Source organism: Chamaea fasciata, unplaced genomic scaffold (genome assembly GCF_029207755.1).
Source record: "Chamaea fasciata isolate MVZ Bird 193981 ecotype frontalis unplaced genomic scaffold, bChaFas1.0.hap1 SCAF_1, whole genome shotgun sequence".
Lineage (NCBI taxonomy): Eukaryota > Metazoa > Chordata > Aves > Passeriformes > Sylviidae > Chamaea > Chamaea fasciata.
In genome coordinates, this window is record NW_027094086.1 from 139,086,257 (window position 1) to 139,099,785 (window position 13,529).

The following is a 13,529-nucleotide window of genomic DNA, read 5'->3' on the forward strand; positions in this document are numbered from 1 at the left end:
AGATTTCTGGAATTCATATTTCTAAGGCTTTGAAAATTTCATTGACTGACCCTTTTTTTTTTTTTTTTTTTTTTTTTTTTTTTTTTTTTTTTTGTTAAGAGGGAGCAGAGGCAACGCCTGCCACACTCACCTGCAGTGTCCCTTCTAAACACTTTACAGAATGGCTATGATGTAGATTCAGGCGAAAGCCACTTTCCTGTTGGTTAGTTTCAAGGTTCTATGGCAACAGTTGACAATTAGAGATGAACCCTGGTGGGAAACAATGAGGGATAAATCATAGCACAGACAAATCCCTCACCTGTGATGTGTTGGCAGAGGAATTACTATTTGCTTGCTGTTGATGAATTTGTGCAAGCTGCTGTTTCTGCATTAGTGCCAGTTGCTGCTGATGTTGCTGGTATTGTTCGGCTGTAAATGCTGAACAAAATACAAAACGAGAAAATACTATATCAAAATATGTAGGAGTTGTGTATATAAACACATTACTTTATAAAACTAAACATCCCCCACAAAAACTACCACAGCAAGTTCCTAAGAGCCTTAATGCACCTTTATGTCAAAAAGGCTGACATCCTCCTCAAAATTTTTGTCCAAACGACACCTTCTCTTTTTGTTTGTTTAGTGTATATAGGCTTTAACTGAACTTAGCTCAAGATACTAAAAAGAGAGGGGGAGAAAGGAACCAAAATGCAATCAATCCCACCAAAAATTCCTTAAAAACATTTAAAAGAATGGTTAGGCAGGAATGGCATCACTGTTTTCACCTTGTGAAACTACAGTATCTGCATTATTAGTGAAATAGGTTTATACGCCAAACTTGGCAACTGCAACGCACCGCTCACTGACAGCATTCTGAAGGCAGCGAGGGCCTACAATCAAGATTCCATGATGTTCCAACTGAAAACATGAAGTTGGGCATGCTCACAACTGTGCAGGCTATTGCTGTACAGTACCTTCTCTGTTTGTAACTACATATGTACAATAACTCCATCAATACCAAATTTCACAGAGCTATTTCCTTCTCTCTAAAATCTTTGAAAGGTGACTCAGTAGTCTGTGCATCACAAGTCAGGCAGAATTTTATCCATTTAAACCACAGGTATAAAACTGACGAAGCATTATTCATAGAGATTGACAAGGGGATGCCCTGTGCAGCAGAATCACTATTTCATTGACTAAGTTCAATGCAAGCCTTTTTTGTTTTAGTTTACCTTTAGTCACTTTTCCAAAACAAAATGAAGTCTCAGTTTTCAATTTACAAACTGAATCAAGGTTAGAGTGTGAATGCTCTTGCAAAGGATACACCTTTCAGATTTTCCTCCAATTTTATATTCAGATTGTATAAATGTTCCCAAATATGTACCGTAAATAGTACTCATACTTCAAGAATGCACTGGAAGTCACACTTTTGGGGAAGTTCACTACTGCTTGACAACAAATCAACTTAAATTCTGTTCACAAATCGAAATTTTTAAGAATCTTTTGTTAATCTACTCCTCCACGGTTGCTTGCCTGAAGAAAACACATTTACATCAAAACCATAATAATGTCCTGCTTCTGGATACAACAGGGTTCTAAAGACCAATTATACCTCATGTATAAACGTGAATAACAAGTCAGTATAAACGGCTGCAGTATTTGGAAACACTGCTGAACATGCATTTTCCTGGTGTGTTTGTCTTTTTTGGGTGTTCAAATATTTTTCAAACTACTTCTACTATGTATTAGAAATTGCACTGAAATTATTTCCAGCACTTTTCTATTTGAACACTTGAAGCTATAAAATTTTACTCAGCTGTTACATTCACATTACCTTTTTTCATAAGTAACATCTCTGAGCAAGTAAGGATGTAGCACTTATTTATATTGCCACAAGCAACAAAATTTACTTCTAAATACTTCTACACTGAAGTATCACTGCAATATTTTAAAATTATTCCTAAGGGAATAGCTTAAAAGTAGTAACATCACTCATAAATGTCCCTACTAAAAAAAAAACCAACCAAACCAAACAAACTAGAATTCATTGACTAAATACTCAATGAGATGACTGTTTAACTTATATGAAAAATAAAATTTACAACTCCTTTAGATTTTTTTAAGCTGCCATCCAACACAAGTTAGAGCAAGAAAGCTTTAGCAAACAAAGATTAACAGGTAGAAAGCTGAGCAGCAGTAACAGAGGGAGGAAAAAGGATACACTGTTCTAGTACCAAGAGATACATAATTTATTGTTTTTTCAAACCCTAAAATTTAGTATCAACATACATCTAGGCAACATAGTGCCAATGACATTGAAGGTTCCATTTGTTTACTTAGGGTATGATTTATTGCAGTGTCCTGTGCAGGGACAGGAGTTGGACTCGATAAGGCTGATGGGTCCCTTGCAGCTCAGTAAATTCTATGAACAAGGTATTTTATTCTGTAGTATAGCATGGAAATATATTGCTTAGGAGTAGATTGCTTAAGTGATGATACTTAAGTGATAAAGACAACACACAGAATGACAAAGAAGAAAAGGGTAAAAATGGATATGTTGTACCACCATCTTTGACTATGACTGTAACTTCCACCATCATAATCACCTTACTTGTGCCTATTTAAGTGAAATTAGTTCATTACAGTTTTCAAGTCCTAAGCATATTTGAGATTCTAGCTATAAAACAGAGCTAAGGTAAACACAGTCACCTGTGTTGGTTTAACCACCTCCAAAATACTGCTTTCTTTAGCAACAGCAGCAAATGAAGCTTATGAAGATGAGCTGAGTTTGTTTTGGAAAGACTATGCTAAATAATGGCTGGAAGCACTCTCTTCTTTCCAGAGGTGACATTTAGAAAAGCTGCATTTTGAAATTGTACATCAGCTCATTTTTTTTAAGCAGCCTGAGGCCCCTAGAGCCGTATGCTTCTCACCACTCTGGAAAGTTGTACAGCTGTCAAAGGAAACAAGTGACAGAAGAATCCCACTACCACCTCATCTATATTCCAACTGCTCCTCCTTCACTTAAAAATAGTACTCGGAAAATACGCTCAAGAACAACTGATTTCCATTTTTTTTTAATTTAGCTTAAACACTCAGCAACGTTTTTGCTGCTTCCCTTATTAAAAGTCTAACAGACATGTCAAAATACTATTTACAACACTGTCAGGGGTTTACTGTGAAATTCTGAATCAGCTGCAACCGGGTTAGAAAGGCAATGCTGCTCAGAAAGGGCTGCTGCAAGCTACAGCCTCCTAAAATAATCTGATTGATATTCCTTTTCCATTCCATAGACAGAGAGGCTAATGCACCAGAACAGGTTACAGATCACCATTACGTAAGCCAGGTCTTCCCTCTCATGCTAAAGAAACAGTACATTGAAGGTTTGAATGAGAACATTACTATTACTGTGAACTATCCAAACCAAAATTTCTTCTGAAGACCTGCAAATTAAAGACAGCATTACTTTATTCCTCTGCTCTTAAAAGCCATTATGTATTTTGTTAACACTACCACTGGGTTTCTCCCCCTCCTCTCAGACTACAGTCTACATTTCAGATGAAATAATAAGCATACTGATTGTGAGATATAAATTGCTTCTGAAAATTGACATTCCTCTGCATGTAAAAACCCATCTGTATGTACTTTACATCAAAGTACTTTCACCTATTTAACTTTACATATTCATTTCCTGTGGCACTCAACTGTGACTGGAATTGGGGAAACCACATATATGCTCAGCACAGTGAAGTCACAGGTGTACTGACTGTGCCTCTGCAACTGCAGGTACAATCCTGAACTTCTCAAAGAACAAGTCTAAGTTCTGCTGTCCTTTTTTTAAAAAAATCAAACAGAATATGTTGCTGCATAAAAACATGGCTGCTAATAATGTATTATGTGGCTTGCAGATAATACTTTCCGCTTGCCTGCAATGTAGCATTAATGCAACTGGATGGATGCCAAACTCAGCACCTTGCAAACATGAGTTCATCTAAAAAAAACCAGTGAGTGTCCCTAAAAACCTTCTTCCAAAAATTTCATCCTCTCATCTCACTTCTGTTACAAAAAGAGAAAGGATAAAGCTGAAAATCTTTCATGTGTGTCAAAATAAAAATGGTACATGTAGAAGAAGCAGGAAAAATGAACATCATTCTCTTTTTGTCATACACTGCTCTTTATCTGCCTGGAAAAAAAAATAAGCATGCAAGCAGCAAGCCCAGAGCTTTTCTGAACACTTAAATCAGTAACCACATTTCTGGTACCTCAGGAGAGTACTGCTACACAACACTTCACAAAGTTACAGATTCCTGACACTACTGGAGAACTTCTGGCTTTAAATAACATTAGTAAAGCAACAGAAAGCCAAACAACAGCTTGAAGTTTAAAAGAGGGACAAAACATAACATTCAATAGTTAAAGATGGCACACAAGATTTGAAGACAGGTCCCTTCTCCAGCAGCCCCAAACAAAGATGCAGTGTTTACAGACTCTTCTCAAACAGCATGCTCAGACCTCAGTGGTCATGGTTCCATCACACACTAATGACTATTTAATAGTACAGGACTTACCAAATTAAACAGTAACGGAGCACCCAGTTTCATTTACTACACAGAATCACTACACAGTGATGGGTAAAGGGGGAAATCCCAACCACCACTACTAATACACAGTAAATAAGAATATCACCATTTCAGCTGTCTTTTACAGCTAACAGCTGCATCTTGCCACAAAACTCCTACATACTTTCCAAGACACCTTCAGTAATTTAAGCAAGTCACTTGACTCTTAAGTTAACCTAGGCTAACTCCTTTTCTAACCTTGAACATGAGGAACCTTTAAGCACAACTCTGCCTAAAGTTTTTCACATCTCAAGATGGTTATCAGAAGATGGACGGCTTTTTATGGAGAGACTTGGCTACACAAATACTTCTTGTTTGTTTGCCGCACACTGTATCAAGTGGTAACATTTCAGTTGAGACAACCTTCAGATTTGAAGTCAGTACATGGTGTTATGCTGCTATCCTGTTCATTTAACAGCTTGGGATAACACACACACAAATATTCTGCAGCTGTATTGGTGCTGTACTTTGGCAGCAAGGAAATGTTTTCCGGCTTATGGACTGCAAAAAGGAATTGAAGGTAGAAGAAAAAACTTCAGGAGCTTTCAGCTGAGTACCAGGAACGAAACCCTGTACATTACTGATACTGACTGACAGGATAAATGACTGCACAGTATCTTCTTAGTGACAGCTACAAATCTTGTTTTATTAAGAATTGAGCTATTGCACACTGCACTATGAATGTGTTTTCCTACCACCACTTATATGAGTATTTGCACTCTGGGTAATTACATATCTGTTTTTTGCTTGAACTAAGCCACTGAATATAATTTTTCAATTGCATGAGTCTGTTTACATATCAACCAAATTCTATGGGATGGTGATACTCAGCAGATATTGCTTTTTGGAGCACAGAGTAACAGTGATACTGTCAATGGACTTTTCAAAGATCCATAGTTTGCAGTGGTTTTATACTGCAATATAAATATTCTACAGTGCTCACTGATTGTACCACAACATTTAACATGCACTAGCCTTACAATGCTGTAGCTGACATTTAGCTTCTCTGAAAGCTCAAGTCCTTCCCAGACATGGCCAAAACCAGTGATGAGCGAGTGTCTGTGGTGGGGCTGGCTGTGCAATCTGTATGAACAGATGGGTGTTTGTATGATAAACAGCCACAGCTACTCCTCCCAACTACTGCTGCAAGTTCTACTGTGAGGTGACTCACTTGTTACTCTGCTTCCCTCAAGTAGGAAACTACAGACTTTTCAAGTTGACCACAATAACCAGTTTCCTAAAAAAACCAGGAAGCATACCCCAGAAAGCAGAAAATCCTTATGTAAGCTCCTGGTCCCACTACTGGCAATCCTTTCCATTCCCAGAATGGAAGGTGCCCACTAGATCTGCCAGGCAAACTGAGCAAGCTTTGTGGAGTAAACACAATGACCCAGCTAGGTAAGCTTTTTCCTTTAATAAAGTTTTTAAAAAAAATAATACAAAGAGGCTCAAACAGCATAATTAAACCTTTTGACAGGTATTTCGGTCCTGTTAAACATCTTAAGAATTAGATACTTAAATTACAGTAGCTTAAAAGCTGTTTCATAAGTTTAGTATCTGTTCTCAACAGCAGAAATGGTATTTCAGTGGGAGAACTGAAACATTAAGACTACATTATGTTCAAAGAACTTCTCTAATCCATTTATGGAATACTAGATTCCATGATCCTTCCAGTGGAGGTGCTAACCATTAAAAAGGCAGTTTTGATCAGGTAATAGAAGAAAATTCACCTAACTAAAGCTTCCAAACTTCTTCAGAAATTCAATAAACTACAGAACTGCTAAAGTGTGTGGAAAGATGATATATCATGCTACAATGTCTCCTTAAGGGGAATACATGAGAGCATCACATCTCTGCTGTATAAGACAACAGTTAGTGGTTACTAATGCCAAAGTGCATGCAAAGCAAACATTAATCACAGTACTAAGTAATCCACAACATCACATTTTAAAGTCTCTATCTTATGAGAGATGTTATCTGGCTTACACTGCCTGGTTAAAGATTTTCTACTGCATAGCAAGTTCTCACCAGTGAATTCAGGAGATTGGAGAGACTTAGAGCCATCAGTGTGTTTTAGTATTTGATGCACCAGGCCCAAAGATGTTTCACTTTCTGCAAAGAAGTTCAAGATTGATTTTACTTAAACATGGCATTATTATACACTATGAGAACACGAATCAATACGCCCTTGATTATTACTACAACTTTATATTTCAGCCCAACAGAACTGAAGTGTCAAAGTCCTAATATCAGAACTGTAGAGATTATAAACTAGATATAAGGTCTATATATGTACTCCCTCCTTGGTAGCAGAAGACAGACAACATAATTAATAAGGATTTTTTTTACTAGCCATTGAATGAAAGCTAGAAAATTTCCTATGCACTTTTATTTGTCTGCCTATTATTCTTAAAATTAGTTTCCATCAAAATGTCACATGCCAGTTAGGGTAGACACAGTTTACTGCGCAGTTAAAATGTAACCATCCTTGCATGGGATGCAAAGTGTAACAGTTCCACAAGCCCAGAGATCCTCCACTTTGGAGCCAAGTTTTACTCCAACTGAATGAGAAAACCTAGTAAGACTACAAAGTCTTGAATTCTCTGGAACTACTCAAGTGTAGTAAGAAGTGTAGTAAGAAGTACTGGGTCTTCCCCCATCCACAGTCACATTTCCCAGACTAAAGAAGCTTTTTCTTTCAATATTCCCTCCTTCAACTAAGTTTAGGATGGGCTATAAACATCTGTTACTCTCGAGGCCATAGCTTTTCAACTAGCACCTCAACAGCTCAGCCACAGATGGGCCAAGACTATTAATTCCAATGATAACTGGAAGTGGCCATTACAAATGTCAGTATTTTTCATCACCAAGTTCATACTGTAATGTGAAAGAAGCATTTCATAAAAGGGAAAACAGTAACACAGAGCAGTGTTGAGGATATTACAGATACAAGGGTTAAATAAAAACATCTAAACACAGCCAGTGATGGCATGAAAGCCATGGACAAGTCCTTCTACACTGCTACAAGGAATTGCCACAGGGATTGAGGAGCTCCCTCCTGTTTCTTTCTGGGAAAAGGTTGACTAAAATGAGGTATTAACACCTCAATGACAACATGAAAAACACACAGAATCAGAGTGGTTTGGACTGGAAGGGACCTTTAAAGATGACCTAGTTCCAAACCCTCTGCCATGGGGAAGGACACCTTGCCCTAGAGCACGTTCAAAGCCCCATCAAACCTGAACTTGAACACATGCAGGGATGGGGCTTCCACAACTTCTCTGGGCAACCTGTTCTAGTGCCTCACTAGCCTCACAGTAAAGAACTTCCTCCTAAGAATTTCTTCTAATCTAAACCTACTCTCTTTCAGTTTGAATTAATTCCCCCTTGTCCTGTCACTACATGCTCTTGCATAAAGTCCCTCTTCCATCTTTTTTGTAGGCTCCTTTTAGATACTGGAAGGTCCCAACTAAGTCACCTCAAAGCCTTCTCTAGGCTGAACAAGTACAGATCCAACAACCAACATGACATATTTGGGAAACGGAAGCACAGCTCACTACCCTGCTAGATCCCCAAGCATACAAAACTGCTTTTAAAAAGTAGATTAAGAGGTCCAAAAAAAAAAAGCATGCTAGTTTACTGGGGAAAATGTTATTTCTATGGAATTCCCATAGTAGAAGGTACTGCATAGCAATGCACAATTTGCATCACATCACCTAAATATCTAGTTTACAAGAAAATGCAAGGTATTTGACTATATTCTGGATACCCACAACTTTTCATATATAGTAACGTCCCCAATCCTAAACACAAAATATAGCAGTTTTCAGTAAGGCTTCTTCTCAAAGAGTGGTCTCAACTCAGTTGGGCAGGCTCCAGTTAACTGCCGCCCTCTTTAGCCCTGCCAGCTTTTAGACACTGTTTTCAAAGTGATCCAGCTTTTGGGTGATGAAGGCAGAAAGGAACAGAATGCAAGACTGTTGCCTGCTCTTAGTAGAGGGGAATCAGTGCTCCAATATTTTACTAGTGATAGCTATCTCTGCTCTGCTTCCTAAATACAAGCCTGAAATGTAAGGACACATGTGTGCAGCTTTAAGTGTCTCTAACTTCTGTTTATGAGATCAATGCGTTCAAAAATGTGAACACAACATTTAATAGAAAACCTCCAGCAGAGAGCACAGCCTCTAAAGTGATGCAGGTCAAAGACTGCTATTTCTGCTGCTGAACAAGTTAATTCTCCACAAAAAGAATGTTTTAATGTTCTTGCTTCCTTTTTAGTGGTGTTATGAATTACATGCATTAAGACCTTTTAATCAGCTCTTCTTGCAAGAGGGCAAAGGATACTTTTTGTAATTCTTCAGTAAGATCAGAAGGAACCACTCTCTACACAAGTGATGCTACTTGGCCATTTGCCCCTGCTGCCAAAGTCTAGCCTTCAGCACACCACAAGTGTTCAGGTAGCTTGTAAGGGATTTTAAGACATCCCTTCTTGGTTAACAAATCTCAGTGCAACAACTTCCACAGATCTTTAATACTGAGGACTCTGAAAGCCAGAACCAGACTAAATTGCATTTCTTCAGGATCAAAGGCACTTCAAAATATTTATAAAATGCCCAGCTCTAGGGAAACCTTTCTCTGATCTTCAGGATGAAAATCAATGCTCCCTGCAGCCTGAGAATGGTGTGTCACAGCACAGCTTTTGTAACATATCCCCTCATTAACAGAAGACCCAAGATACCATCTTGACTTCATGGCCCTGCTGGCCACATATAACAGACCTGAGAAAAGCATTTTCCACAGCAGTTGTTCCATGTCAGCAGCATGTCTGTCTGCATCATGCAAGACAGAAAAAGCTCAAGACTTACTTAGCAGGGAAACAAAAAAACCTCATGTGATGGCACACAAACATGGCAACATTACCACCTCTGCTGGTCACTGCAGAATCCCAGGATGAACATCTTAAAAGTAACAATACGGTTTGACCACAACTCATAGTAGCAGTGAAAGGATAACATGACTTAAAAAATCCTGATGTGTTAATAACACGTTTTCTGACAAAAGACAAATTGCCACTTCAAAAACCTAAGAGGGAATGAGAAACAAACCTAAAGCATCCACACCCACAACAAACTCCCAGCTTTAAAAACAACTAAGAGAAAGGAACCGGGAATCCATACAGGGTTGTTGAGCGGCAATAGTCACTACTACAAAAACGTCAGTACAGCTGTTAAGATATCTGAGGTTCTTTACAGTTTTTGCTACAGAAAGAACAGACAGAACTCAGCAGCTGCAGCCCCCACTGACAGGCACCTCTGAAGAAGTCAGACTCATACACGAGACAGGCAAACACCCCTGTGATCTGTATAGGCAACGTATCTCACAGAATCCTTTTAGAAAATGGGAAAAAAACCCCACTAAAACCACACTGGTACCAAGATGGAGGAGACTGTGCTCCTTACAAACACCTACACCTGAACAGGTGATCAGCAGTACACCACATACATACAGACTCATATACACTCCAATGCCACAAGAATCACAATTAAGATCATAATTAATTATATGGATACAACCTACCTGGTTATGTTAATAACAAGTGACTATCCAAAGACTCTGGTAACCCATTTAATGGGGTTCATAATATTCATATTATTCATATTCATAGATACTCTGATATCTATGAATTCAGACAGCAATATTTTCTTATTGAACATTTAATTTCTGTATCAAAATCTAGCAAAATTATGGAACTAAATTCCACATTTGTTTTTTGAAAAGCTTGGAATACTTAAATATTTTTTACAGCTACTAAATCATCTCCATAGAATTCCAAGCACAAATGAATGTAATATACCAGGTACTTACACTGGTATGTATTACTTTCCCACAGGCTTCAATATGCAACCATACAATTAAAACCTTCTATGGAACTCATCAACATAAATAATTCCATTTAATTCCCAAATGATGTAGATAAATATCCTTACCATCTATTTCAGGGAAAAAGCACTCTAAAAGGATGGGTGTGTGTTTATTTACACAAACACACACACAGACATGAGCTTTAAACTCCATCAGTCAATTTTTCAAGTCTATGTGATTTTCAAATGTAAAGCACTGCCCATTAATACTTTGCAGTGTATTTACAGTCTATTCAACACACATTAAGTTTTGTTTTCACGCTCATCATCTGGCTACCATTTATCACAGTTCAGCCTGGCCACCAGGCAGAGAATGCCCTTGTTCAGTTCTGGACTTGGTTTACGGATTCAAACCAGCGAAAGAGCAGAATTTAAACACCAAAAGCCACACTAAGATCACAAACCAGAAGAACCATCTGTTTCAGTCCTAGTACATTCTGAGCAAGAAGAATCATGAAAAAAAGTAAGGGGCATGGGGGCAAGAACCTACTCTAGGACAGCATGGAGAGGAAGCATAAAATAAAGCAGTAAACAAAGCTGCTCACTAACTCTACAAATGCAAGGAGAAAGAATTGTCAGGAAAAATCCTCAAAACATGACAGAAGGGAAAGCACATAATATAGTGGCAAACAAAAGATTCAAGTTATGTGATACCAGCGTAAGTCTTTAAAGCAAATCACTAAAACAACCCACAACTTGCTTAGTTTATTAGGCATATCCATCTCTGTTCACTGCACTCCTACATTATCCAGGTTTTCTGATTGATTTCCAAAGCCATAATTCAAAATGGCAAGGAAAATATAATTCTAGTGACTCCTTAAAAAAAACGTGGTGAACTTTTAAGGTTTGGGTTTTTTATAAAAATGATGTCACTTTAACCTTCTATAAAAAGATGACATTTACAGTAAATAACTCATGAATTTGATGAATCAGTAAGTTCCATTCTAACCATGTAAATACCAGTCTTCCAGTGAGAAGCAGCATGAGTGATGCTATCCAATAGTCTTCCAATTAAAAACCACTACCACATCACATTTTTTCAGAGTCAGATACTCAAATCTGTAATTAGGTTTTCTGTAAGATGTAATCTGCCACTTGGTGACAAGATGTAGAGGTGATTAGTCCAAGAGTTTTGCTAAGTATAAGCAGATGCATCAGTGAGGGTGGGCTGGGTACTTCTTGGTTGGGAAATGGCATTTAAGTTCAAGTAAGAATTCATAGCATCCTGGGATTTTAAATGCCAACATTTTACCTAAACTTTTCCCATCACTGCCACATCGTGTACTCAAAAAAGTTTGGTACATAATATTTATATCAACATTTCAATTATCGTAGTTTTAAATTTCAAAAAATCCAAATATTCAGTCAACTTAAACCCTACACAATACTGTTTTTTCAACTTTTATATTTCTAAGATTGTAATTACATACCACTGTAGCATTTGTATAAATCTCAAATACAGTACACTACTGTTAGCAATAAATGCAAATAAATTCAACATAGCAAAAAAAAGATACCCATGAAGATGAGCTGTTACCATCAAAACAGACCACAATGTCAAGTATGGATGACCTAATGATATTCTGGATTTTCTGATGTAAGTTTAAAACTTCTAGAAGCAAGTTTGTTAAAATAAACATACCAATATGTGCTGAACCACTGCTACTTTTACTTTGTATAGAGGTACTGCATGTCTGCGTCCCAGGTTGTGCTGTGCCTGTTCGATTTAAACTCCTGTATAGTTTCCTACAGGAGAGTTCATCATTGTCACTGTCATGTAGGGATGGTGTCCGAGGCCTAAAATGCCGCCATCTACATGATTTGATATTGACTAGTATCTGACTGAGGTCTTTTGAGAAAGATTTGTCCGAGGTATTTGTTTCTGAGGTATTGGCAAATTGACTGATTGAAGAGTGTTGCGATGAGGAAAACCTTTCCAAATCCAGATGATGAAATGCATTATCGTAGTCCGAATGTGCTCTGTCTAGTAGCACCCTGAAACCAGGAGAACAACACACAATTAAATAGTGTCAAGAAAATACCAAGAAAGTTATCAGTTCGACATGTGTGTTTCTGGATGACAAAGAAATTAAAAAAAGCTACAAAAAAGTATTCTACAACAAGGCAACACACACACCCCTGACACGATGCATGACCATCTATTATTTCACACTAAGTAGTACATTTAGGTATATTCTAGCTTCTACTGTCTGAAGAAGAACTGAGGTACAACATCACATATGTATTAAAGACACTTCAACAACACAGAATTAAAATTAAACAAAGACCTAGAGAATAGCACTTCTTAAGTAAAAAGTGATTCATATATTCTCCTAAAGTAACTTCATTTCCAAAGCCTTACTCTCATATATACTGACTATACCTAAAACCATCCCAAAGCAGTAGAGATGCCACACATTAACTTCCAAATCCTCTTGCAAATACCCCAGTAAGAGCCATCAGATCTCATAGCAACTTTGCTGATTGGCCAAGCTGGCTTACTAACACAGGAAGAGTTAAGTATAAATTTGAAAGGCAAATCGCATCCTTACTTTTAAGAAAAATTTCATACAAATGTATTATTTTCTTAAAGACATCACATACTTATATACTCAACCATTTATAAATTGTTTACAGTAAAGATTCTTAAAAGCAAAACACCTGAAGTAAGTAATTATTTTATATTTTTCACAATGTTTGAAATTTAAGTTATCATTTATAATCATCTCTCCCAATATCACTAAATACTGTCTAAACTCTAAAAAGCATTTTTTGCAAAATACATTTTTTGCTATTTTGAAATGCTACTATTTGGGTATAGCTATGCAAATAATATAAAAACAAACCAATTAACTGAAGAAATATGTGTATTTCCATGTCAAAAAATAAAAGCAATAAAAACCCTCTAGGACTATTTAAGAAAACATTACCAAAACACCTTCCACTACTGCAAAACAAAAATGGAGACATTAGCCAGCTAATCTCCCTGTGATGTCTCAATTTTTTTTTT

The 13,529-nt window shown here is 37.3% G+C and overlaps 1 protein-coding gene across 7 annotated transcripts in view; it reads right to left on the bottom strand.

The window, feature by feature from the left end:
- Positions 1–13,529, bottom strand: part of EPC1 (enhancer of polycomb homolog 1) — a 64,458-nt gene that overhangs the window by 3,463 nt on the left and 47,466 nt on the right. For 3 of the 7 annotated variants that reach the window (XM_066200026.1, XM_066200015.1, XM_066199998.1), the window contains 3 exons: positions 12,162–12,514; positions 6,627–6,710; positions 299–417 (listed from right to left, as the gene is read on the bottom strand). In XM_066200026.1, coding sequence (XP_066056123.1) covers positions 299–417; positions 6,627–6,710; positions 12,162–12,514 — 556 coding nt within the window. Of the gene's footprint in view, positions 250–298; positions 418–6,626; positions 6,711–12,161; positions 12,515–13,529 lie in introns of all 7 variants that reach the window. The other 4 variants (XM_066200047.1, XM_066200056.1, XM_066200008.1 and 1 more) reach the window with 4 other exon arrangements.